This window comes from Oncorhynchus clarkii, chromosome 29, assembly GCF_045791955.1.
Source record: "Oncorhynchus clarkii lewisi isolate Uvic-CL-2024 chromosome 29, UVic_Ocla_1.0, whole genome shotgun sequence".
NCBI lineage: Eukaryota > Metazoa > Chordata > Actinopteri > Salmoniformes > Salmonidae > Oncorhynchus > Oncorhynchus clarkii.
Window position 1 is genome coordinate 8,569,622 of NC_092175.1, and position 27,111 is coordinate 8,596,732.

Genomic DNA, 27,111 nt, shown 5'->3' on the forward strand with positions numbered 1-27,111 from the left:
CTAACCTGAACTCTAACCCTAGCTCCTAACCCTAACCTTAACTCTAACCCTAGCTCCTAACCCTAACTTTAACTCTAACCCTAGCTCCTAACCCTAACCTTAACTCTAACCCTAGCTCCTAACCCTAACCTTAACTCTAACCCTATCTCCTAACCCTAACCTTAACTCTAACCCTAGCTCCTAACCCTAACCCCTAACCCTAGCTCCTAACCCTAACCTTAACTCTAACCCTAACCCTAACCCTCTAACCCTAGCTCCTAACCCTAACCCTAACCTTAAAACATAACCTTAACTTAACCCTAGCTCCGAACCCTAACCTTAAAACATAACCTTAACTCTAACCCTAGCTCCTAACCCTAACCTTAAAACATAACCTTAACTCTAACCCTAGCTCCTAACCCTAACCTTAACCCTAACCCTAACCTTAACTCTAACCCTAGCTCCTAACCCTAACCTTAACCCTAACCCTAACCTTAACTCTAACCCTAGCTCCTAACCCTAACCTTAACTCTAACCCTAGCTCCAAACCCTAACCCTAAAACATAACCTTAACTTAACCCTAGCTCCTAACCCTAACCTTAAAACATAACCTTAACTTAACCCTAGCTCCTAACCCTAACCCTAACTCTAACCTTAACTTAACCCTAGCTCCTAACCCTAACCTTAACTCTAACCCTAGCTCCTAACCCTAACCTTAAAACTAACCCTAGCTCCTAACCCTAACCTTAACCCTAACCCTAACCTTAACTCTAACCCTAGCTCCTAACCCTAACCTTAACTCTAACCCTAGCTCCTAACCCTAACCTTAACTCTAACCCTAGCTCCAAACCCTAACCCTAAAACATAACCTTAACTTAACCCTAGCTCCTAACCCTAACCTTAAAACATAACCTTAACTTAACCCTAGCTCCTAACCCTAACCTTAAAACATAACCTTAACTTAACCCTAGCTCCTAACCCTAACCCTAACTCTAACCTTAACTTAACCCTAGCTCCTAACCCTAACCTTAACTCTAACCCTAGCTCCTAACCCTAACCTTAAAACTAACCCTAGCTCCTAACCCTAACCTTAACTCTAACCCTAGCTCCTAACCCTAACCCTAACTCTAACCTTAACTCTAACCCTAGCTCCTAACCCTAACCCTAACTCTAACCTTAACTCTAACCCTAGCTCCTAACCCTAACCTTAACTCTAACCCTAGCTCCTAACCCTAACCTTAAAACTAACCCTAGCTCCTAACCCTAACCTTAACTCTAACCCTAGCTCCTAACCCTAACCTTAAAACATAACCTTAACTCTAACCCTAGCTCCTAACCCTAACCTTAACTCTAACCCTAGCTCCTAACCCTAACCTTAAAACATAACCTTAACTCTAACCCTAGCTCCTAACCCTAACCTTAACTCTAACCTTAACTCTAACCCTAGCTCCTAACCCTAACCTTAACTCTAACCCTAGCTCCTAACCTTAAAACATCACCTTAACTCTAACCCTAGCTCCTAACCCTAACCTTAAAACTAACCCTAGCTCCTAACCCTAACCTTAACTCTAACCCTAGCTCCTAACCCTAACCCTAACTCTAACCTTAACTCTAACCCTAGCTCCTAACCCTAACCTTAACTCTAACCCTAGCTCCTAACCCTAACCTTAAAACTAACCCTAGCTCCTAACCCTAACCTTAAAACTAACCCTAGCTCCTAACCCTAACCTTAACTCTAACCCTAGCTCCTAACCCTAACCTTAAAACATAACCTTAACTCTAACCCTAGCTCCTAACCCTAACCTTAACTCTAACCCTAGCTCCTAACCCTAACCTTAAAACATAACCTTAACTCTAACCCTAGCTCCTAACCCTAACCTTAACTCTAACCCTAGCTCCTAACCCTAACGTTAAAACATAACCTTAACTCTAACCCTAGCTCCTAACCCTAACCTTAACTCTAACCTTAACTCTAACCCTAGCTCCTAACCCTAACCTTAACTCTAACCCTAGCTCCTAACCTTAAAACATAACCTTAACTCTAACCCTAGCTCCTAACCCTAACCTTAAAACTAACCCTAGCTCCTAACCCTAACCTTAACTCTAACCCTAGCTCCTAACCCTAACCCTCTAACCCTAGCTCCTAACCCTAACCTTAACTCTAACCCTAGCTCCTAACCCTAACCTTAACTCTAACCCTAGCTCCTAACCCTAACCTTAAAACTAACCCTAGCTCCTAACCCTAACCTTAACTCTAACCCTAGCTCCTAACCCTAACCTTAACTCTAACCCTAGCTCCTAACCCTAACCTTACTCTAACCCTAGCTCCTAACCCTAACCTTAACTCTAACCCTAGCTCCTAACCCTAACCTTAACTCTAACCCTAGCTCCTAACCCTAACTTTAACTCTAACCCTAGCTCCTAACCCTAACCCCTAACCCTAACCTTAACTCTAACCCTAGCTCCTAACCCTAACCTTAACTCTAACCCTAGCTCCTAACCCTAACCTTAACTCTAACCCTAGCTCCTAACCCTAACCTTAACTCTAACCCTAGCTCCTAACCCTAACCTTAACTCTAACCCTAGCTCCTAACCCTAACCTTAACTCTAACCCTAGCTCCTAACCCTAACCTTAACTCTAACCCTATCTCCTAACCCTAACCTTAACTCTAACCCTATCTCCTAACCCTAACCTTAACTCTAACCCTAGCTCCTAACCCTAACCTTAACTCTAACCCTAGCTCCTAACCCTAACCTTAACTCTAACCCTAGCTCCTAACCCTAACCTTAACTCTAACCCTAACCCCTAACCCTAGCTCCTAACCCTAACCCTAACCCTAACCTTAAAACATAACCTTAACTTAACCCTAGCTCCGAACCCTAACCTTAAAACATAACCTTAACTCTAACCCTAGCTCCTAACCCTAACCTTAAAACATAACCTTAACTCTAACCCTAGCTCCTAACCCTAACCTTAACCCTAACCCTAACCTTAACTCTAACCCTAGCTCCTAACCCTAACCTAACCCTAACCCTAACCCTAACCTTAACTCTAACCCTAGCTCCTAACCCTAACCTTAACTCTAACCCTAGCTCCAAACCCTAACCCTAAAACATAACCTTAACTTAACCCTAGCTCCTAACCCTAACCTTAAAACATAACCTTAACTTAACCCTAGCTCCTAACCCTAACCCTAACTCTAACCTTAACTTAACCCTAGCTCCTAACCCTAACCTTAACTCTAACCCTAGCTCCTAACCCTAACCTTAAAACTAACCCTAGCTCCTAACCCTAACCTTAACTCTAACCCTAGCTCCTAACCCTAACCCTAACTCTAACCTTAACTCTAACCCTAGCTCCTAACCCTAACCCTAACTCTAACCTTAACTCTAACCCTAGCTCCTAACCCTAACCTTAACTCTAACCCTAGCTCCTAACCCTAACCTTAAAACTAACCCTAGCTCCTAACCCTAACCTTAACTCTAACCCTAGCTCCTAACCCTAACCTTAAAACATAACCTTAACTCTAACCCTAGCTCCTAACCCTAACCTTAACTCTAACCCTAGCTCCTAACCCTAACCTTAAAACATAACCTTAACTCTAACCCTAGCTCCTAACCCTAACCTTAACTCTAACCCTAGCTCCTAACCCTAACCTTAAAACATAACCTTAACTCTAACCCTAGCTCCTAACCCTAACCTTAACTCTAACCTTAACTCTAACCCTAGCTCCTAACCCTAACCTTAACTCTAACCCTAGCTCCTAACCTTAAAACATCACCTTAACTCTAACCCTAGCTCCTAACCCTAACCTTAAAACTAACCCTAGCTCCTAACCCTAACCTTAACTCTAACCCTAGCTCCTAACCCTAACCCTAACTCTAACCTTAACTCTAACCCTAGCTCCTAACCCTAACCTTAACTCTAACCCTAGCTCCTAACCCTAACCTTAAAACTAACCCTAGCTCCTAACCCTAACCTTAAAACTAACCCTAGCTCCTAACCCTAACCTTAACTCTAACCCTAGCTCCTAACCCTAACCCATAACCTTAACTCTAACCCTAGCTCCTAACCCTAACCTTAAAACATAACCCCTCCTAACCCTAACCTAACCCTAGCTCCTAACCCTAACCTTAACTCTAACCCTAGCTCCTAACCCTAACCTTAAAACATAACCTTAACTCTAACCCTAGCTCCTAACCCTAACCTTAACTCTAACCCTAGCTCCTAACCCTAACGTTAAAACCCTAGCTCCTAACCCTAACCTTAACTCTAACCCTAGCTCCTAACCCTAACCTTAACTCTAACCCTAGCTCCTAACCCTAAACTCTAACCCTAGCTCCTAACCCTAACCTTAACTCTAACCCTAGCTAACCCTAACCTTAAAACTAACCCTAACCTTAACTCTAACCCTAGCTCCTAACCCTAACCTAACCCTAAAACTAACCCTAGCTCCTAACCCTAACCTAACCCTAACTCTAACCCTAGCTCCTAACCCTAACCTAACCCTAACTCTAACCCTAGCTCCTAACCCTAACCCTAACCCTACCCTACCTAACCCTAACCTTAACTCTAACCCTAGCTCCTAACCCTAACCTAACTCTAACCCTAGCTCCTAACCCTAACCTTCTAACCCTAGCTAACCCTAACCCTAACCTTAACTCTAACCCTAGCTCCTAACCCTAACCTTAACTCTAACCCTCCTAACCCTAACCTTAACTCTAACCCTAGCTCCTAACCCTAACCTTAACTCTAACCCTAGCTCCTAACCCTAACCCTAACTCTAACCTTAACTCTAACCCTAGCTCCTAACCCCCTAACCTAACCCTAGCTCCTAACCCTAACCTTCTAACCCTAGCTCCTAACCCTAACCTTAACTCTAACCCTAGCTCCTAACCCTAACCTTAACTCTAACCCTAGCTCCTAACCCTAACCTTAACTCTAACCCTAGCTCCTAACCCTAACTTTAACTCTAACCCTAGCTCCTAACCCTAACCCCTAACCCTAACCCTAGCTAACCCTAACCCTAACCTTAACTCTAACCCTAGCTCCTAACCCTAACCTTAACTCTAACCCTAGCTCCTAACCCTAACCTTAACTCTAACCCTAGCTCCTAACCCTAACCTTAACTCTAACCCTAGCTCCTAACCCTAACCTTAACTCTAACCCTAGCTCCTAACCCTAACCTTAACTCTAACCCTAGCTCCTAACCCTAACCTTAACTCTAACCCTAGCTCCTAACCCTAACCTTAACTCTAACCCTAGCTCCTAACCCTAACCTTAACTCTAACCCTAGCTCCTAACCCTAACCCTAACCCTAACCCTCTAACCCTAGCTCCTAACCCTAACCCTAACCTTAAAACATAACCTTAACTTAACCCTAGCTCCTAACCCTAACCTTAAAACATAACCTTAACTCTAACCCTAGCTCCTAACCCTAACCTTAACCCTAACCCTAACCCTAACCTTAACTCTAACCCTAGCTCCTAACCCTAACCTAACCCTAAAACTAACCCTAGCTCCTAACCCTAACCTTAACTCTAACCCTAGCTCCTAACCCTAACCTTAACTCTAACCCTAGCTCCTAACCCTAACCTTAACCTCTAACCCTAGCTCCTAACCCTAACCTTAACTCTAACCCTAGCTCCTAACCCTAACCTTAACTCTAACCCTAGCTCCTAACCTTAACTCTAACCCTAGCTCCTAACCCTAACCTTAACTCTAACCCTAGCTCCTAACCCTAACCTTAACTCTAACCCTAGCTCCTAACCCTAACCTTAACTCTAACCCTAGCTCCTAACCTTAAAACATAACCTTAACTCTAACCCTAGCTCCTAACCCTAACCTTAAAACTAACCCTAGCTCCTAACCCTAACCTTAACTCTAACCCTAGCTCCTAACCCTAACCTTAACTCTAACCCTAGCTCCTAACCCTAACCTTAAAACTAACCCTAGCTCCTAACCCTAACCTTAACTCTAACCCTAGCTCCTAACCCTAACCCTAACTCTAACCTTAACTCTAACCCTAGCTCCTAACCCTAACCTTAACTCTAACCCTAGCTCCTAACCCTAACCTTAAAACTAACCCTAGCTCCTAACCCTAACCTTAAAACTAACCCTAGCTCCTAACCCTAAACTTAACTCTAACCCTAGCTCCTAACCCTAACCTTAAAACACCCTAACCTTAACTCTAACCCTAGCTCCTAACCCTAACGTTAAAACATAACCTTAACTCTAACCCTTAACCTTAACTCTAACCCTAGCTCCTAACCCTAACCTTAACTCTAACCCTAGCTCCTAACCCTAACCTTAACTCTAACCCTAGGTCCTAACCCTAACCTTAACTCTAACCCTAGCTCCTAACCCTAACCTTAACTCTAACCCTAGCTCCTAACCCTAACCTTAACTCTAACCCTAGCTCCTAACCCTAACCTTAACTCTAACCCTAGCTCCTAACCCTAACTTTAACTCTAACCCTAGCTCCTAACCCTAACCTTAACTCTAACCCTAGCTCCTAACCCTAACCTTAACTCTAACCCTATCTCCTAACCCTAACCTTAACTCTAACCCTAGCTCCTAACCCTAACCTTAACTCTAACCCTAGCTCCTAACCCTAACCTTAACTCTAACCCTAGCTCCTAACCCTAACCTTAACTCTAACCCTAACCCTAACCCTCTAACCCTAGCTCCTAACCCTAACCCTAACCCTAACCTTAAAACATAACCTTAACTTAACCCTAGCTCCGAACCCTAACCTTAAAACATAACCTTAACTCTAACCCTAGCTCCTAACCCTAACCTTAAAACATAACCTTAACTCTAACCCTAGCTCCTAACCCTAACCTTAACCCTAACCCTAACCTTAACTCTAACCCTAGCTCCTAACCCTAACCTTAACCCTAACCCTAACCCTAACCTTAACTCTAACCCTAGCTCCTAACCCTAACCTTAACTCTAACCCTAGCTCCAAACCCTAACCCTAAAACATAACCTTAACTTAACCCTAGCTCCTAACCCTAACCTTAAAACATAACCTTAACTTAACCCTAGCTCCTAACCCTAACCCTAACTCTAACCTTAACTTAACCCTAGCTCCTAACCCTAACCTTAACTCTAACCCTAGCTCCTAACCCTAACCTTAAAACTAACCCTAGCTCCTAACCCTAACCTTAACTCTAACCCTAGCTCCTAACCCTAACCCTAACTATAACCTTAACTCTAACCCTAGCTCCTAACCCTAACCCTAACTCTAACCTTAACTCTAACCCTAGCTCCTAACCCTAACCTTAACTCTATCCCTAGCTCCTAACCCTAACCTTAAAACTAACCCTAGCTCCTAACCCTAACCTTAACTCTAACCCTAGCTCCTAACCCTAACCTTAAAACATAACCTTAACTCTAACCCTAGCTCCTAACCCTAACCTTAACTCTAACCCTAGCTCCTAACCCTAACCTTAAAACATAACCTTAACTCTAACCATAGCTCCTAACCCTAACCTTAACTCTAACCCTAGCTCCTAACCCTAACCTTAAAACATAACCTTAACTCTAACCCTAGCTCCTAACCCTAACCTTAACTCTAACCTTAACTCTAACCCTAGCTCCTAACCCTAACCTTAACTCTAACCCTAGCTCCTAACCTTAAAACATCACCTTAACTCTAACCCTAGCTCCTAACCCTAACCTTAAAACTAACCCTAGCTCCTAACCCTAACCTTAACTCTAACCCTAGCTCCTAACCCTAACCCTAACTCTAACCTTAACTCTAACCCTAGCTCCTAACCCTAACCTTAAAACTAACCCTAGCTCCTAACCCTAACCTTAAAACTAACCCTAGCTCCTAACCCTAACCTTAACTCTAACCCTAGCTCCTAACCCTAACCTTAAAACATAACCTTAACTCTAACCCTAGCTCCTAACCCTAACCTTAACTCTAACCCTAGCTCCTAACCCTAACCTTAAAACATAACCTTAACTCTAACCCTAGCTCCTAACCCTAACCTTAACTCTAACCCTAGCTCCTAACCCTAACGTTAAAACATAACCTTAACTCTAACCCTAGCTCCTAACCCTAACCTTAACTCTAACCTTAACTCTAACCCTAGCTCCTAACCCTAACCTTAACTCTAACCCTAGCTCCTAACCTTAAAACATAACCTTAACTCTAACCCTAGCTCCTAACCCTAACCTTAAAACTAACCCTAGCTCCTAACCCTAACCTTAACTCTAACCCTAGCTCCTAACCCTAACCTTAACTCTAACCCTAGCTCCTAACCCTAACCTTAACTCTAACCCTAGCTCCTAACCCTAACCTTAACTCTAACCCTAGCTCCTAACCCAAACCTTAACTCTAACCCTAGCTCCTAACCCTAACCTTAACTCTAACCCTAGTTCCTAACCCTAACCTTAACTCTAACCCTAGCTCCTAACCCTAACCTTAACTCTAACCCTAGCTCCTAACCCTAACCTTAACTCTAACCCTAGCTCCTAACCCTAACCTTAACTCTAACCCTAGCTCCTAACCCTAACTTTAACTCTAACCCTAGCTCCTAACCCTAACCCCTAACCCTAACCTTAACTCTAACCCTAGCTCCTAACCCTAACCTTAACTCTAACCCTAGCTCCTAACCCTAACCTTAACCCTAACCCTAGCTCCTAACCCTAACCTTAACTCTAACCCTAGCTCCTAACCCTAACCTTAACTCTAACCCTAGCTCCTAACCCTAACCTTAACTCTAACCCTAGCTCCTAACCCTAACCTTAACTCTAACCCTAGCTCCTAACCCTAACCTTAACTCTAACCCTAGCTCCTAACCCTAACCTTAACTCTAACCCTAGCTCCTAACCCTAACCTTAACTCTAACCCTAGCTCCTAACCCTAACCCTAACCCTAACCCTCTAACCCTAGCTCCTAACCCTAACCCTAACCTTAAAACATAACCTTAACTTAACCCTAGCTCCTAACCCTAACCTTAAAACATAACCTTAACTCTAACCCTAGCTCCTAACCCTAACCTTAACCCTAACCCTAACCCTAACCTTAACTCTAACCCTAGCTCCTAACCCTAACCTTAACCCTAACCCTAACCTTAACTCTAACCCTAGCTCCTAACCCTAACCTTTACTCTAACCCTAGCTCCTAACCCTAACCCTAAAACATAACCTTAACTCTAACCCTAGCTCCTAACCCTAACCTTAAAACATAACCTTAACTTAACCCTAGCTCCTAACCCTAACCTTAACTCTAACCCTAGCTCCTAACCCTAACCTTAAAACATAACCTTAACTCTAACCCTAGCTCCTAACCCTAACCTTAACTCTAACCCTAGCTCCTAACCCTAACCTTAAAACATAACCTTAACTTAACCCTAGCTCCTAACCCTAACCTTAAAACATAACCTTAACTTAACCCTAGCTCCTAACCCTAACCTTAACTCTAACCCTAGCTCCTAACCCTAACCTTAAAACATAACCTTAACTTAACCCTAGCTCCTAACCCTAACCTTAACTCTAACCCTAGCTCCTAACCCTAACCTTAAAACATAACCTTAACTTAACCCTAGCTCCTAACCCTAACCTTAACTCTAACCCTAGCTCCTAACCCTAACCTTAAAACATAACCTTAACTCTAACCCTAGCTCCTAACCCTAACCTTAAAACATAACCTTAACTCTAACCCTAGCTCCTAACCCTAACCTTAACTCTAACCCTAGCTCCTAACCCTAACCTTAAAACTAACCCTAGCTCCTAACCCTAACCTTAACTCTAACCCTAGCTCCTAACCCTAACCTTAAAACTAACCCTAGCTCCTAACCCTAACCTTAACTCTAACCCTAGCTCCTAACCCTAACCTTAAAACTAACCCTAATTCTTGCCCTAACACTAATTATAACCTTAACCCTAACCCCCCTAGAAATAGTATATGACCTTGTGGGGACAAACAAAATGTCCATAGTTAGTCAAATTGTTGTTCGTTTACTATTCTTTGGGGGACTTCTGGTCTACACAAGTATAGTTAAACATGTCCACACACACACACACACACACACACACACACACACACACACACACACACACACACACACACACACACACACACACACACACACACACACACAGCACCTACCACTTGTACGTCTGAGGGGACTCTAGAGAGGAAGTCTAGCACCTCATTGTTTTCGATCAGGTATGGATTCCTGAGCTTCTTAGTAAACTTATTCACACCTGAGAAGAGTGGAGGGGAAGAAACCGGTCAGAACAGGTTAGAGACGATGATAGGGATGTAATGGTCAGAACCCCAGGGGCTGACTAGCTACACCCCACCTTGAGGCTAGCCTGCATCTTCAATTTGGGGTCTGTAGACAGGAGACACACAAGGAGCAAGGGACAGACACATACACACAGACTCACCCCAGGCGAGCACAAGGTATCGCAGAGGGATGAGGTAGAGGAGGACTGTAGCCACACACAGAACAGATATGGCCAGCCAACTCAGGAAAGGCACTGTCCAGTTAAATGTACTGTAGAGAGAGAGACAGAGATGTTAGGGAAGACACACACACACAAACTGTAGCTGTCGAAAGGCGATACACAAACACACACACACACAGACTCACTCACTTCTTTATCCTCTCTCCATAGGAGGCCACGTCATCCAAGGCACTCTGTACACTGACACACACGTCCTGGAGGGCATACAGCTTATCCATGAAGCCCTTACGCTCCGAATCCTGCCAGGATACGCACACGCATGCAAATGTTACAGGGAAAGAAAAGGTTGCTCCTAACAACAAAATACAAAATCATGTAATTAATTTTTTACAATAATGTTTTTCTATCAGTTGCACACAAGGTTAAAGAGAAGGTCAAATGTTACCTTGTCATCTTTCTCCTCTTCCTCTTCCTCCCACTCGAACGTGGCTTCCCCTGCCTGTTGTACGCCACATTGCCAGGACAGGGAGGAGAGAGACATTATACATATAGTGCCTTCGGAAAGTATTCAGACCCCTTGACTTTTTCCACATTTTCTTACGTTACAGCCTTATTCTAAATTTGATTAAATATATATTTTTTCTCATCAATCTACACACAATACCCCATAATGACAAAGCAAAAACAGATTATTAGATTTTTTTGCAATTTATAAAAAATAAATAACATATCACAGTATTCAGACCCTTTACTAAGTACTTTGTTGAAGCACCTTTGTCAGCGATTACATCATCGAGTCTTCTTGGGTATGACGCTACAAGCTTGGCACACCTGTATTTGGGGAGTTTCTCAAATTCTTCTCTGCAGATTCTTTCAAGGTCTGTCACGTTGGATTGGGAGCATTGTTGCCCAGCCTTTTTTCAAGTCTCTCCAGAGATGTTCATTCAGGTTTAAGTCCGGGCTCTGGCTGCGACACTCAATGACATTTACAGACTTGTCCCAAAGCCACACCTACGTTGTCTTGGCTGTGTGCTTAGGTTTGTTGTCCTGTTGGAAGGTGAACCTTCGCCCCAGTCTGAGGTCCTGAGTGCTCAGGAGCAAGTTTTCATCAAGGATCTCTCTGTACTTTGCTCTGTTCATCTTTTTCTCGATCCTGACTAGTCTCCCAGTCCCTGCCACTGAAAAACATCCCCACAGCCTGATGCTGCCCCCACCATGCTTCACAGTAGGGATGGTGCCAGGTTTCCTCCAGACGTGACGCTTGGAATTCAGGCAAAAGAGTTCAATCTTGGTTTCATTAGAGAATTTTGTTTCTCATGGTCCGTGAGTGTTTAAGTGCCTTTTGGCAAACTCCAAGTGGGCTGTCATTTGCCTTTTACTGAGGAGTGGCTTCCATCTGGCCACTCTACCATAAAGGCCTAATTGGTGGATTGCGGCAGAGATGGTTGTCCTTCTGGAAGGTACTCCCATCTCCACAGAGGAACTCTGGAGCTCTGTTAGAGTGACCATCGGGTTCTTGGTCACCTCCCTGGTTCTAAACTTCCTCCATTTAAGAATGATGGAGGCCACTGTGTTCTTGGAGACCTTCAATGCTGCAGAAATTCCTTTGACCTCATGGCTTGGTTTTTGCTCTGACATGCACTGTCAGCTGTGGGACCTTATATAGACAGGTGTGTGCCTTTCCAAATCATGTCCAAACAATTGAATTTACCACAGGTGGACTCCAATCAAGTTGTAGAAACATCTCAAAGATGATCATTGGAAACAGGATGCACCTGAGCTCAATTTCGAGTCTCACAGCAAAGGGTCTGAAAACTTATGTAAATAAGGTACCTCTGTTTTTTATTTTTAATACATTTGCAAACATTTCTAAAAAACCTGTTTTCACTTTGTCATTGTGGAATATTGTGTGTAGATTGACGAGGATTTAAAAAAAATATATATATACATATAATCCATTTAAGAAAAAGGCAGTAGCGTAACAAAATGTGGAAAAAGTCAAGGGGTCTGAGTACTTTCTGAAGGCACTGTTGAGAGAAACGATAACATTATAGAAACACACTACACAGAACCACAGCACTCACCGTGTCTCCCGACTCCCTGCCTGCAGTGATGAAGTAATTCCACGTCAACAGCAGCAGCAGAGCTCCAGGCACCATATAGAGCTCAAAGTTCCACACTACTACCACAAAGAACTGAGAGAGAAAGGGAGAGATTATTACTTTAATTGGACGAGGCCCGTAGACCTTAATATCAAAGTGTGTGTGTGTGTGTGTTTCCTACCAGGAAGGCACTGATGCTCCTCTGAGGTGACTCCCACTCAAAGCAGCTGTTAATGAAGGTTCCAATGTTTATCACGAACAAGATGCACCTCTTCACTCGGTTAAAGTTCTGCTGGAGCAACTAGAACGAAAAACACAGGGTCTTCGTCATCATCATCATCATCACCTGCCGTAAAACACACACTCGCACACTTACATGTTTAGACACTTTGGGTTCTTCCTCAATGTACTTCTGCTCTGGTGGAACTATCGTCCTCAAGCCTGCCTTCACCTGAGGACGACAGGAATCACAACCCCCAAAAGGAGTGGAAGGAACATGTCAGGTGAGAGGAAGCAAAGGATGGTTCAGGAAAGAGAAGGTGAATAGAGTACACTCACAGTGCTATAGATGACGTCAGACTCTAGGTAGATGAGTCCTTTAGTTGGTCCGGTCATCTCCTTATTCTTCAATACATAACCCTTCTGTTCTCCATTCTGGATCTGTGCGAGAGAGGAAGGGAGGGAGTGTGAAAGAGGGTAAGAGCAGGCTATGTGTGTTTCTTTGCATTCCTAAGAAGGATGTGTGCTGGAGTTGCGCGGCACACACGCACACGCGCACACGCGCACACACACACACTCACTCACTCACTCACTCACTCACTCACATGTAACAGTGGGATGGCCACTTTGCCCAAGAAGTCAGCGCTCCTGTCTCGGTCTTCATCAAACACTGTCACCTCCAACACAGAGTGGATGTCCTTCACATTACTGAGAGGGAGGAGGTGAGGAGTGGGGGGGGGGGGGGGGAGTAATAGGAGGGGATTAGAGGGAGAGGAGGACGGGGGAAGGAGGGGGGAAGGAAGGAGGGAGCAGAGTAGTGGGAAGGAGAGGGATAGGAAGGCAGGGAGGGAGGGAAACAGAAAGCAGGCTGTTACTGATAAAGGTCTGTATTGGGTTGGAGACTGAGGGGCAAAGTTGAAAGGAATAGAGAAAGGGATAAAAAGAGGGTGGATATATCGATGAAAGAGAGGAGAGGCAGGTATTTAAAGATGGAAAGAAAGAGGAAGAGATAGATGGATATACTGTAAATAGATGGAAGGAAAAAGGGAGAGATAGAGGGATATACTGTAAATAGATGGAAGGAAAAGGGAGAGATAGAGGGATAGAAAGAAGTCGACACTTACAAGGTGAAGACTTTGTTCCATTCCGGGTTGAGGTTCTTGTAGATGGTGTGTGTTTGTAACCGGTCGTTATTCAGCTCCAAAACACAGAAAGGATCACTCTTACCTACACAGAGACGCAGGCAGTTATACTAAAACCACATGCACACACACACATCCACTTCCCTACACGCACTTCCGCGCGCACACACACACACACACATATACACACACACCTTACCTGTGACATCGGCAGCCATGAGGCCCTCAGCTCTCATCACCTTGACCTGAACTATCCCCACATCTTTCAGGTTAGACAGGGGCCGGAACATGCCCTGGGAGAGAGGGAGAGAAAGCGAAAGACAGAATATTAATTCCTACCAGCGTTTTGGAGAGAGAGTGGTGTGAGTGAGATCTGTCATACTGCTCCACCCTCTGGTCAAAAAGAGGTACTACACAGATCCAGTGGTCAGAGAAAGAGACTTTAGGTTACAACCACTACACCACCATATCCCTTAGCGATCTGTAAACTTAACCAAATCCTCTTTTTTGAACGGATGTCTTCCCTGAGTTTTCAGGTTGGCAAACATAATGGTGAATAGACTAAGTTGTACTCCCTTTTACTACAATGTTACTCACATATCGGCCCATGATCTCCCTGCGTTCGATGGGGTCGTCGAGCGGGGTGAGTGACAGGTCGGCGATGGAGACGTGTGAGGAGGCTGTCAGAGTGAGCAGCAGCACCACAGAGCCCCGGGACTCCTCCAACGCCAGCTCTAACCGATGGGTGTGTTCCTTAGCAAGGGTGGACAAGTCTAATGTGCAGCTGAAAGAGTCACACACACAGAGTTACATACACACACACATACTCAGTGGGGACGACATGCAGCTAGAAAATACACACACACACAAACACACAGAGTTAAATACACACACACACAGTTGTATACACACACACACACACACACACACACACACACACACACACACACACACACACACACACACACACACACACACACACACACACACACACACACACACACACAGAGTTATATACACACACACACAGAGTTAAATACACACACTCACACACACAGAGTTATACACACACACTCACACACACAGAGTTATACACACACACACACACACACACACAGAAAGTTAAATACACACACACACACACACACACACACACACACACACACACACACACAGAAAGTTAAATACACACACACACACACACGCACACAGTTAAACACACACACACACACAGTTAAATACACACACACACACTCAGTGGGGACGACATGTAACTAGAAAACACATACACCGACACACACACACACAAGCAGACTCACCGTCCTATGAAGTCATCCCTGCGTCCTGTATCTTTGTCCCAGACTGCAATTTCCAGCACTCCTCCTGTCTCTTCATACAGGTGCAGATCAAACTGCTCTCTCCACTGGGGACACAGCGTCTTAGGCATGGTCTACGGGGAGAAAGAGAGACGCTGATGACCTGTGCGTGCGCGTGCATGTGTGTATGCCGCGTCTGTACCTTGCTCCTGTACTTCTGGTTTCCCAGTCTGAACTTCGCATAGGGGTCACTGAGGCCGTTGGGGTCCATGGGGCAAAGGTCACGACCTTCGATCAGAGAGATGCTGACGATGCCTCTCCACAGCTGGTGCTTACGGTGCAGCTCTGCCAGACGCACGGACTGCTGCTGCAGAGACAAAACCCAGAGGGACAGAGAAAGAGAGATGGAGAGAGGGAAAGGAAGAAAGAAAGTCCGTTACATAGATTTTACATTTTGAATCACTTCTGGTGCTAAAAGCAGGAGCACCAACATCATGTCGACCCCGGTGCTAAAATATGGGAGAGGATGACAACCACAACAAACAGCGCTACAGCACCGCCACAGTGTATCACCTGCACCAGCTGTTAGACAGACTGTCTGCTCAGAGACACATTATCGATTGTACTATAACTCACAACGTGACACCATTGATAAAGCAAAGTCAGTTCTGAAAGGGGAACCCGAGTGCCCGCCTCCGCTGACGCATCAGCTTTGGATTGTACCAATTAGACGCGAGTAGCAATCACGCTTCACTTCTTTGGCGGTCTATTTAAGGTGAGCGCCTCTGATTCTCTAGTATGCCTGTTCTTATTTTGCTCCCAACCCCAAGTCTCCACCTGTTCTGCTTCCCTGCTGGGGGATTGGTGGAGCTGACCGCGCTCACTGCTTGCAGTTCATTGTATATATCGATGCTTTGCTTGGGCAGTGAGGTGCCCGGAAGGAGCAGAGCCCATATCGCCAAGACTTGCATTATTCGTTCTTTAATATATGGCGAAACATATTTCGACATGGTGTTTCCTTGCTGAACTATGGTGTTTAGAATTAGGGTTTTAATAATCTTTAAGATCCAGAGCTTATCTCTGTGTTTAAAATGGGACAGTGTTCTTTCTGCTGTGGCAGTGAGACTGACCCTGCTGGAGAAAAAAAAATATGCATAGACCAGCATATGCTGGTGACTAGAGCTGGTTTTGCTGGTGGCCAGCCTTTGTTGTGTTTTGGACACTTTTTGGACACTAGCTGGTGTGCTAGTGTCCATCTTATGCTGGTATTTTTTATTGATTTTAATTTGACCTTTATTTAACTAGGCAAGTTAGTTAGTTGAGAACAAATTCTTATTTTCAATGACGGCCTAGGAACAATGGGTTAACTGCCTTGTTCAGGGACAGTATGCTGGTGACCATGCTGGTAAACCAGCATAACCAATTAGATAGACCGTTGAGACCTGTTTGACCAGCTACTGTAGACCAGGGATGGGCAAATATTTGTCTTTTTTTGGAGCTCAATCGGCGTCTCAAATTACCGTCAAGAGATATAATCGTAAAATACACAAGGTGCAATTTCGAAATTTGGTCGAGCGTCGGCAGTTTTCTTTAATCTTACTGTGTCAGTCACTGACAGTCATTCAATTAGCTCATGTCAGCTACCATTTTTTGATTTATAAATTAGTCTAGCCAGCTATCAAACTTGTAGTAATCATGGTCGGATTACCGACCAGGGGGCCCCCATTGATTTTGTTAGTCACTCTCACTCAGATATCATATTCAATACTGCAATACTGCAAACTTTTCTCTTCAACCTATGGCAAAAAATGTGTAGAATTACAGGGACTTAGCTGTAAACTGCACATTTTTCACTCGGCCGCATTGCTAAATGAGTAGAGGCCCAACAAATTCCATACGGCTAAGGGCCAGATCTGACAGTATTATGTGGGTATGGATGTGAGTATGCAGACCTGCCAGTCACTGCGGCCCCTCATGATGCCGTTCAGTGGGGTGGGATGAGGGGATAGAGAACAGCAACACCAACACAACACAGCACTGGGATGGACGCGGCTGCTACACAAACACACACACACACACACTGGGTATGGCTAGGGATAGGAGCTGATGCTATTCGTCATAGTTTTACCTTACTGGATCGCCTCCAGGTCCGTTTGAGCAGCGTGGTCTAGAAATAAGACACATTATTTCAAAGAGCACTCCATTCAACATAGACTCCCATCTCCGCAGCACTCCACCAATCAGGCCTTTATTAGAGTGGCCAGACAGAAGCCACTCCTAAGTAAAAGGCACATAACATCCAGCTTAGAGTTTACCAAAAGGCATCTATAGGACTCAGACCATGAGAAACAAGATTATCTGGTCTGATGAAACCAAGATTGAACTATTTGGCCTGAATGCCAAAAAGTTAAGGCTGTAATGTAATGTAACAAAATGTGGAAAAAGTCAAGGGGCAAAAATACTTTGAGGGCACTGTATGTAGAGTAGTTGGAATAAGTGGATATACTTTATACGCAAACCATCAACTACAGGGCCAACCCATCAACTACAGGGCCAAACCATCAACTACAGGGCCAAACCATCAACTACAGGGCCAAACCATCAACTACAGGGCCAACCCATCAACTACAGGGCCAAACCATCAACTACAGGGCCAACCCATCAACTACAGGGCCAAACCATCAACTACAGGGCCAAACCATCAACTACAGGGCCAACCCATCAACTACAGGGCCAAACCATCAACTACAGGGCCAACCCATCAACTACAGGGCCAAACCATCAACTACAGGGCCAAACCATCAACTACAGGGCCAACCCATCAACTACAGGGCCAAACCATCAACTACAGGGCCAAACCATCAACTACAGGGCCAAACCATCAACTACAGGGCCAAACCATCAACTACAGGGCCAACCCATCAACTACAGGGCCAAACCATCAACTACAGGGCCAAACCATCAACTACAGGGCCAAACCATCAACTACAGGGCCAACCCATCAACTACAGGGCCAAACCATCAACTACAGGGCCAACCCATCAACTACAGGGCCAAACCATCAACTACAGGGCCAAACCATCAACTACCAAACCATCAACTACAGGGCCAAACCATCAACTACAGGGCCAAACCATCAACTACAGGGCCAAACCATCAACTACGGGGCCAAACCATCAACTACGGGGCCATTCCATCAACTACAGGGCCTAACAATCAACTACAGGGCCAAACCATCAACTACAGGGCCAAACCATCAACTACAGGGCCAAACCATCAACTACAGGGCCAAACCATCAACTACAGGGCCAAACCATCAACTAAGGGCCAAACCATCCATCAACTACAGGGCCATCAACTAGAGGGCTAAACCATCAACTACAAACCATCAACTACAGGGCCAACCCATCAACTACAGGGCCAAACCATCAACTACAGGGCCAAACCATCAACTACAGGGCCAAACCATCAACTACAGGGCCAAACCATCAACTACACTACGGGGCCATTCCATCAACTACAGGGCCTAACAATCAACTACAGGGCCAAACCATCAACTACAGGGCCAAACCATCAACTACAGGGCCAAACCATCAACTACAGGGCCAAACCATCAACTACAGGGCCAAACCATCAACTACAGGGCCAAACCATCAACTACAGGGCCAAACCATCAACTACGGGGCCAAACCATCAACTACGGGGCCAAACCATCAACTACAGGGCCAACCCATCAACTACAGGGCCAAACCATCAACTACAGGGCCAAACCATCAACTACAGGGCCAAACCATCAACTACGGGGCCAAACCATCTACGGGGCCATTCCATCAACTACAGGGCCTAACAATCAACTACAGGGCCAAACCATCAACTACAGGGCCAAACCATCAACTACAGGGCCAAACCATCAACTACAGGGCCAAACCATCAATTACAAGGACAAACCATCAACTACAGGGCCAAACCATCAACTCCAGGGCCAACCCATCAACTACAGGGCCAATCCATCAACTACAGGGCCAATCCATCAACTACAGGGCCAAACCATCAACTAAAGGGCCTAACAATCAACTACAGGGCCAAACCATCAACTACAGGGCCAAACCATCAACTACAGGGCCAAACCATCAACTACAGGGCCAACCCAACAACTACAGGGCCAAGCCATCAACTAGAGGGCTAAACCATCAACTACCAACCCAATCAACTACAGGGCCAAGCCATCAACTACAGGGCTAAACCATCAAGGGCCTAAGGGCCAAACCATCAACTACAGGGCCAAACCATCAACTCAACTACAGGGCCAAACCCATCAACTACAGGGCCTAACAATCAACTACAGGGCCAAACCATCAACTACAGGGCCAAACCATCAACTACAGGGCCTAACAATCAACTACAGGGCCAAACCATCAACTACAGGGCCAAACCATCAACTACAGGGCCTAACAATCAACTACAGGGCCAAACCATCAACTACAGGGCCAACCCATCAACTACAGGGCCAAACCATCAACTACAGGGCCAAACCATCAACTACAGGGCCAAACCATCAACTACAGGGCCAACCCATCAACTACAGGGCCAAACCATCAACTACAGGGCCAACCCATCAACTACAGGGCCAAACCATCAACTACAGGGCCAAACCATCAACTACAGGGCCAAACCATCAACTACAGGGCCAACCCATCAACTACAGGGCCAAACCATCAACTACAGGGCCAACCCATCAACTACAGGGCCAAACCATCAACTACAGGGCCAAACCATCAACTACAGGGCCAACCCATCAACTACAGGGCCAAACCATCAACTACAGGGCCAAACCATCAACTACAGGGCCAAACCATCAACTACAGGGCCAACCCATCAACTACAGGGCCAAACCATCAACTCAACTACAGGGCCAAACCATCAACTACAGGGCCAAACCATCAACTACAGGGCCAACCCATCAACTACAAACCATCAACTACAGGGCCAACCCATCAACTACAGGGCCAAACCATCAACTACAGCCAAACCATCAACTACAGGGCCAACCCATCAACTACAGGGCCAAACCATCAACTACAGGGCCAAACCATCAACTACAGGGCCAAGGGCCAAACCATCAACTACAGGGCCAACCCATCAACTACAGGGCCAAACCATCAACTACAGGGCCAAACCATCAACTACAGGGCCAAACCATCAATTACAGGGCCAACCCATCAACTACAGGGCCAAACCATCAACTACAGGGCCAAACCATCAACTACAGGGCCAAACCATCAACTACAGGGCCAAACCATCAACTACGGGGCCATTCCATCAACTACAGGGCCTAACAATCAACTACAGGGCCAAACCATCAACTACAGGGCCAAACCATCAACTACAGGGCCAAACCATCAACTACAGGGCCAAACCATCAATTACAAGGACAAACCATCAACTACAGGGCCAAACCATCAACTCCAGGGCCAACCCATCAACTACAGGGCCAATCCATCAACTACAGGGCCAATCCATCAACTACAGGGCCAAACCATCAACTAAAGGGCCTAACAATCAACTACAGGGCCAAACCATCAACTACAGGGCCAAACCATCAACTACAGGGCCAAACCATCAACTACAGGGCCAACCCAACAACTACAGGGCCAAGCCATCAACTAGAGGGCTAAACCATCAACTACAGGGCCAACCCATCAACTACAGGGCCAAGCCATCAACTACAGGGCCTAACAATCAACTACAGGGCCAAACCATCAACTACAGGGCCAAACCATCAACTACAGGGCCTAACAATCAACTACAGGGCCAAACCATCAACTACAGGGCCAAACCATCAACTACAGGGCCTAACAATCAACTACAGGGCCAAACCATCAACTACAGGGCCAAGCCATCAACTACAGGGCCAAACCATCAACTACAGGGCCTAACAATCAACTACAGGGCCAAACCATCAACTACAGGGCCAAACCATCAACTACAGGGCCTAGCAATCAACTACAGGGCCAAACCATCAACTACAGGGCCAAACCATCAACTACAGGGCCAAAAAGTCTACAGACCTCTTGCACTGTTTTCACATTTTGCTGCCTTAATGTTACATCTAAAACCAACAAATCTATGCAACTTATTCCACATTTTCAAAGTGAAATTTTTTGAAAAAATATCTTCCAAATGTCTAAAAACCTGTGATAAACAAAGATGTCCTGATTGCAAATTGCAGTGTATTCGAAGGGCTTCTAAAGTTGGTAATTTCCACTTTAAAATGTCAGACTTGATTTGAACTATTTTGAACTAAAAATGTATCAACTCATAAAAATTGTCCAATAATTATAATCCACATAATTATTCACAGTTCCTGTTGCTGCAGGATTATTTTTCTGCTGTGAGAAACTGGTCAAATAAGATGTATTTGCCATTTTGTATTACAGTATTACTTAATGGCCTTGTGGCAAACAGACCAGTTATGAGGAGTGAATGTGATGTTGTTGATTCTCTGTATTTTCAAGTATTGTTGTGGCAGCATCATGTTATGGGTATGCTTGTCACTGGCAGGGAATGGGGAGTTTGTCAGCATCAAAATAAATATGAAAGGAGCCAAAGCCCAGGTAAAACGTTTGTGGAAAACCTGCCGTAGTCTTCTGAAAACCTAACCCTGGGAAATTGTATAGCCAAAGACCCACCAGAATGGCTTTCCAAGAGGTGGTGTCTCAGTCCTGACTTAAATCTGCTTGAAAATCAGAGACAAGGTTTGAATATTGCTGTCCATCAATGATTTCCAAAATGATTCCCAAACTATTTGGAGCAATTTTGTCCAAATGAATGGATATGTGTTGCCCTAAAAGTTGTGCAAGTTTGGTAGAATCTTATTCAAAATGATTCACAGCCGTAATGGCGCAATCAAGACATCTACATTTTTTATTCATTTGGAAAATCTTCTATGATTTTTCTTTCAGTAGATGGTGTAGATTGGTGGGGGAACATTTTTATATGAATTTTTATACATTTTTATATTTTATTTCAAGGTAGCAAAATGTGAAGACTGCAAGGGGTGTGTAGAGTATCAAAGTATTGATAAGAGACACTTCACACTGGTTCTGATTAGTAGCCCCACCCCCTCTCTCTATCTCCACCCCTTTTTCTCTTTCCCTGCCCCACAATGTCTCCCAGAGTGGAAGAGGGTCATACTTGAAAGGCCAGGCTGTGTACACTGTAAAAAAAAAAGAAGAGAGATGTTGTTTCCACATACAGTTGTGAGGCAACCAGTTGCGATAAGATTGTGAATTTGTTCAACAGGAATTTCACACACAAACATTTTGTTGAGAAAAATCACAATCCTATTGCAGCTGGTTACCTTGTTCGTTGAAGCAACCTTTTCTCTTCTTCTTTGTTGTTAGTGTAGCCGTCGGGTCCATGTCTAATTAACCCAGCAGATCGTGCATAATACATTGACGGGATTCATTTTACATCCTGGCACCACAGATGCCTCGTCCCCGTTCCGATGTGGAACACAAAATAACAGAACAGGACAGAGTGTTCCAAATTCCCGCTTCCAGTTCCACACTGCTCCAGATACAGATGCAAAAAAAAATAATACGGTCTAAGATGCTGCTGTAATTAAGGCTTTAATTAAAACTAATCAAGGGGTAAGAACCCAATAAATTCCCATGATGGATATTACATCTGTGTGAAAGAGTGTCAGGGAGATGGAGAGAGGGCATGCAGGAATATTAAGCCAGGCTACATCAGGCTAAAAGAGACTAATTGGAGTTGGCAGGTCTGAAATATGCTACAGGAGGCTAATGGGCTAACTACCGATAGACTCACTTTGTTCACATAAGGCTTCCAACAATGCTCCTTTACCACCTCATTTGTCTGTGGGACACAAACAGTTTACAGACTCAGCACCACTAGACCCTCAATACACTATAGCTACTGGCTGCCTTACATTTCCTCAGAGCTAAACGTGTTCAGTGCTGGGCTGGAACAGAAACCTGCACCGCCCTGTAGTTTTTCCGGGACTGCAGTGATCCGGTTCCCTTACCGTGCATCTCGTCAAAAATGAAACGTGTTAGTGCCAGGCTGGAGCAAAACCCTCTCCTATAATGATAACTGTTGTCAGTGGGTAAGTGGTGGTGTAACACTTACAGTGGCATCCCTGTGCGGCTCCTCTATGGAGCCGTCTTTAGGCCTTAAGGTGACGGTCAGCTCCAGTGTTCCCAGGTCTACATCAGGGTAGTGAGGGTCCTGCAGTGTTAGATTAACTGGTATTGCCCTGCACAGGAATAGATCACATTCAATCGTTGTCGTAGCATGAAGAAGGATCGGACCAAAGCACAGCGGGGTAAGTGTTCATGATTTTTTGGTCACACCCTGACCAAACCTAAATAGAGACATAAAAAGCTCTCTAAGGTCAGGGCGTGACAGTACCCCCCCCCCCAAAAGTGCGGACTCCGGCAGCAAAACCTGAACCTATAGGGGAGGGTCTGGGTGGGCATCTATCCGCGGTGGCAGCTCTGGTGCGGGAAGTAGACCCCGCTCCACCTCTGGCTTGGCCCACTTTGGTGGCGCCTCTAGTGTGAGGACCTCGCTGCGGGCCCCGGACTGGGCCCCCTTGCTGCGGGCCCCGGACTGGACACCCTCGTTGCGGGCTCCGGACTGGGCACCCTCGTTGCGGGCCCGGACTAGACACCCTCGCTGGAGGCTCCGGACTGGAGGGCGTCGCTGGAGGCTCCGGACTGGAGGGCGTCGCTGGAGGCTCCGGACTGGAGGGCGTCGCTGGAGGCTCCGGAGCCTCCAGCGACGCCCTCCAGTCCGGGGCCCGCAACGAGGGTGCCCACTCCAGTGAATGCCCACTTTAGCCCGGCACCTCCAGAGTGCAGGCACAGGTCGAACCAGGCTGTGGGGGAGCACTGGAGATCTAGTGCTTGACACTTGCACCTCTCCACTTGGCTGAATGCCCACTTTAGCCCGGCAGGCATAGGATGCACTGAGCAGTCATAGCGCACCGGGCTATGAGCACGCACTGGAGACACTGTGCACTTTACTGCATGACACGGTGCCTGACCAGTATCACGTTCCTTCCCTCAGGTCTTTAGCCTGACTCCGCCAAGCTCCCTGTGTGCTTTTGGGGGTCTTTTGCCTCTCATGCCTGCTTCGCTGACTTGCCTCATATCGCCGCCTCTCAGCTTTAGCTGCCCCCAGTTCCTCTTTCGGACGGCGATATTCCCCAGCCTGCCCCCAGGGTCCTCTCCCGTCCAGGATTACCTCCCAAGTCCACGAATCCTGAACCCTCTGCTCCTCCATACCACGCTGCTTGGTCCGTTTGTGGTGGGTAGTTCTGTAACGCTCATCGTTGCATGAAGAAGGATTGGACCAAAGCGCAGCGTGGTAAGTGTTCATGATCTTTATTAAAACTGAACAAAAATAACAAAGCGAGAAATGACAGCGAACAGTTCTGTCAGGTGCAGAAAACACAAACAGAAAATAACTACCCACAAAACACAGGTGGGAAAAGGCTACCTAAGTATGGTTCCCAATCAGAGACAACGATAGACAGCTGTCCCTGATTGAGAACCATACCCGGCCAAAACAAAGAAATGCAAAACATAGAAAAATGAACATAGAATGCCCACCCAAATCACACCCTGACCAAAACAAAATAGAGACATAAAAAGCTCTCTAAGGTCAGGGCGTGACAGTCTGAGTGTGTGGATGTCTGTGTGACACCAGGTCTCAGGTAGGGTCCGGTTCGACTGGAGGAACAGAACAGAGGACATCAGAGGAAAACAGGTTGCAAAACCCGGGAGCCACAATAGCTGATAATGTAATGCAGTCATGTGGTTTGGTGTGGCTTAAGGTTGTGAGTTGAATTTGTGCAGGGATCGTCATATACACAGACTGAAAATGCATGCACTCGCTGTACTGTAAGTCGCTTTGGAGAAAAGCTTCTGTCAGACAGGTGATCTGCATACTGTATGCACAGTATATGCCAAAACAGTTCACAAACAGGTTATATACAGATGCCATAGGCCTACAGTACCGCTGTTGCTCCAGGGACTCCAGGTAGAGGTAAGCTGAACCCATGAAGTCATCCTGAAGGCCGAAGTCATAGTCAAACACCTGCAGGGAAAACACACACCATCTGTGTTAGAGTGTGTGTTTAAGAGTGTGTGTGTGTGTGCGCGCGTGCATGTTCGTTACCTTGACATAGAGAGGTTCCTGCAGACTGTCAACCAGTAGTTTAGTCCCCTCGTCCCAGACAGGGTTAAGGTTCTTGTGGATGGTCTTACTGCGAAACACCTCCTTCCCGCACAGCTTAAACTTCACATATGGATCACTGGTACCTGAGAGAGAGAGAGAGAGAGAGAGAGAGAGAGAGAGAGAGAGAGAGAGAGAGAGAGAGAGAGAGAGAGAGAGAGAGAGAGAGAGAGAGAGAGAGAGAGAGAGAGACAGAGAGAGACAGAGAGAGACAGAGAGAGAGAGAGAGAGAGAGAAAAAAGTGAGACACTTTTCAAGATTTTTTTTTTTTTTTACAAACATTATTCCAGTCCAACCCTGTACCTCCCAACCCCCTAAAGATAGATGGACAGATATACTGTATATGACTCGGTACCTCCTCTGTCCCGTATGGCCAGGTTGTGTCCTCTCTTCAGCACTATGTCCAGCTGGTACATCTCTGAGCTGGGCAGAGCTCTGTCCGAGTTAACCCCCGAGTCACCAGTGGCACCCATAACCTGGGGAGACAGATGTTTAAAAATACAGCGTTAAACACACAACCTAACACACACAGACACACAAACATGCATGCACACACAAACAGTTTCACAGGCATACACACACAGACAAACAAACAGAGAGAGAGAGAGAGAGAGAGAGAGAGAGAGAGAGAGAGAGAGAGAGAGAGAGAGAGAGAGAGAGAGAGAGAGAGAGAGAAAGAAAAAAACACAAAGCACACACACAAAGCATAATAAACCTGACATCCTGAAAAACATGTTGGCCAAAACACAGCATTGGAACGAGGAATCCAACTTCCTGGAACCTCCTACACCAGAGATGCTTTCAGCCTTACAGCTCCTACAGCAGCGATGCTTTCACTAGCAAACACAGTCGAGAGCATAATATTCACCATAAAAGCGACCGTAAAGCTTAGTCCCGTTCCTCTGCTGTGGACGTGTGTGTAGGCAGGGCACACGCGTTTCCAGTGAGCAGACGGCTATCAGTGTGGGTCTCATGTACCAAGAGAAAACCAATGAAACAGCACATCGACAGGGACACCACTAACAGGATGTTGCATGAGAAAGACTTCCTGAGCTGAGTGTGAGCTTCTTATCTACGATTCATATCCATTCCGGTGTTGCTCCATTTCCATGCCCAGGTCCACTGTCATCACGATGCATTAACCAAGGCCGGTCAGTGTGTGCATCTACTGTACTCAACCATTTCCTGCTACAGGTTCTATAGGAATTATACTTCTGGTGAAGAGAGGGTCAGCTGATATATTGTCCCCACTTACACCAAAAAAACAAATCTGGTGATCAGGACATAGATCAAGCCCAGGGATAAACACCAACCCTACGGTATTGCATCCCTGATCACATAGTGATTACAGTGTACACACACTGCCAGTGCCGGCTTTGTCTCCCGAGTTTGGTTCCGTGAATTATACATTGCTGTACCTCATAATTACACTGTGGTTACCATAGTAATTCTCTCCCGCTCTCTCTTTCTCCCTCCAGGCGCACTCAAACACACAGACACACTTAAATCAATGGCGGTCAGCAACCCAGCAACTTAAAATGAAGTGCTCTGTAACACCTAAACGAGTGGCAACTGAGCTGGCACCAACGCGAAGGAGGCAAAACTGAACTTTGCTGGAGTACTGAAACACATCCTTCCGAGATGTTTTCGAAAGA

At 45.7% G+C, this 27,111-nt stretch overlaps 1 protein-coding gene across 1 annotated transcript in view; it reads right to left on the reverse strand.

Moving 5' to 3' along the window:
- The window catches only part of LOC139388371 (multiple C2 and transmembrane domain-containing protein 1-like), a 137,968-nt gene that overhangs the window by 81,593 nt on the left and 29,264 nt on the right, over positions 1 to 27,111 (reverse strand). The window contains exons 2-21 of the mRNA XM_071134988.1: positions 25,812 to 25,932; positions 25,400 to 25,542; positions 25,239 to 25,318; positions 23,345 to 23,471; positions 23,024 to 23,071; positions 17,319 to 17,357; positions 15,393 to 15,557; positions 15,194 to 15,324; positions 14,472 to 14,658; positions 14,069 to 14,167; positions 13,857 to 13,954; positions 13,338 to 13,440; positions 13,072 to 13,173; positions 12,890 to 12,964; positions 12,695 to 12,814; positions 12,496 to 12,606; positions 10,857 to 10,910; positions 10,601 to 10,710; positions 10,391 to 10,500; positions 10,107 to 10,204 (exon numbers count right to left, since the gene is read on the reverse strand). Of these exons, the coding sequence (XP_070991089.1) occupies positions 10,107 to 10,204; positions 10,391 to 10,500; positions 10,601 to 10,710; positions 10,857 to 10,910; positions 12,496 to 12,606; positions 12,695 to 12,814; positions 12,890 to 12,964; positions 13,072 to 13,173; positions 13,338 to 13,440; positions 13,857 to 13,954; positions 14,069 to 14,167; positions 14,472 to 14,658; positions 15,194 to 15,324; positions 15,393 to 15,557; positions 17,319 to 17,357; positions 23,024 to 23,071; positions 23,345 to 23,471; positions 25,239 to 25,318; positions 25,400 to 25,542; positions 25,812 to 25,932 (2,121 nt within the window). The remainder of the gene's footprint in view (positions 1 to 10,106; positions 10,205 to 10,390; positions 10,501 to 10,600; positions 10,711 to 10,856; positions 10,911 to 12,495; positions 12,607 to 12,694; positions 12,815 to 12,889; positions 12,965 to 13,071; positions 13,174 to 13,337; positions 13,441 to 13,856; positions 13,955 to 14,068; positions 14,168 to 14,471; positions 14,659 to 15,193; positions 15,325 to 15,392; positions 15,558 to 17,318; positions 17,358 to 23,023; positions 23,072 to 23,344; positions 23,472 to 25,238; positions 25,319 to 25,399; positions 25,543 to 25,811; positions 25,933 to 27,111) is intronic.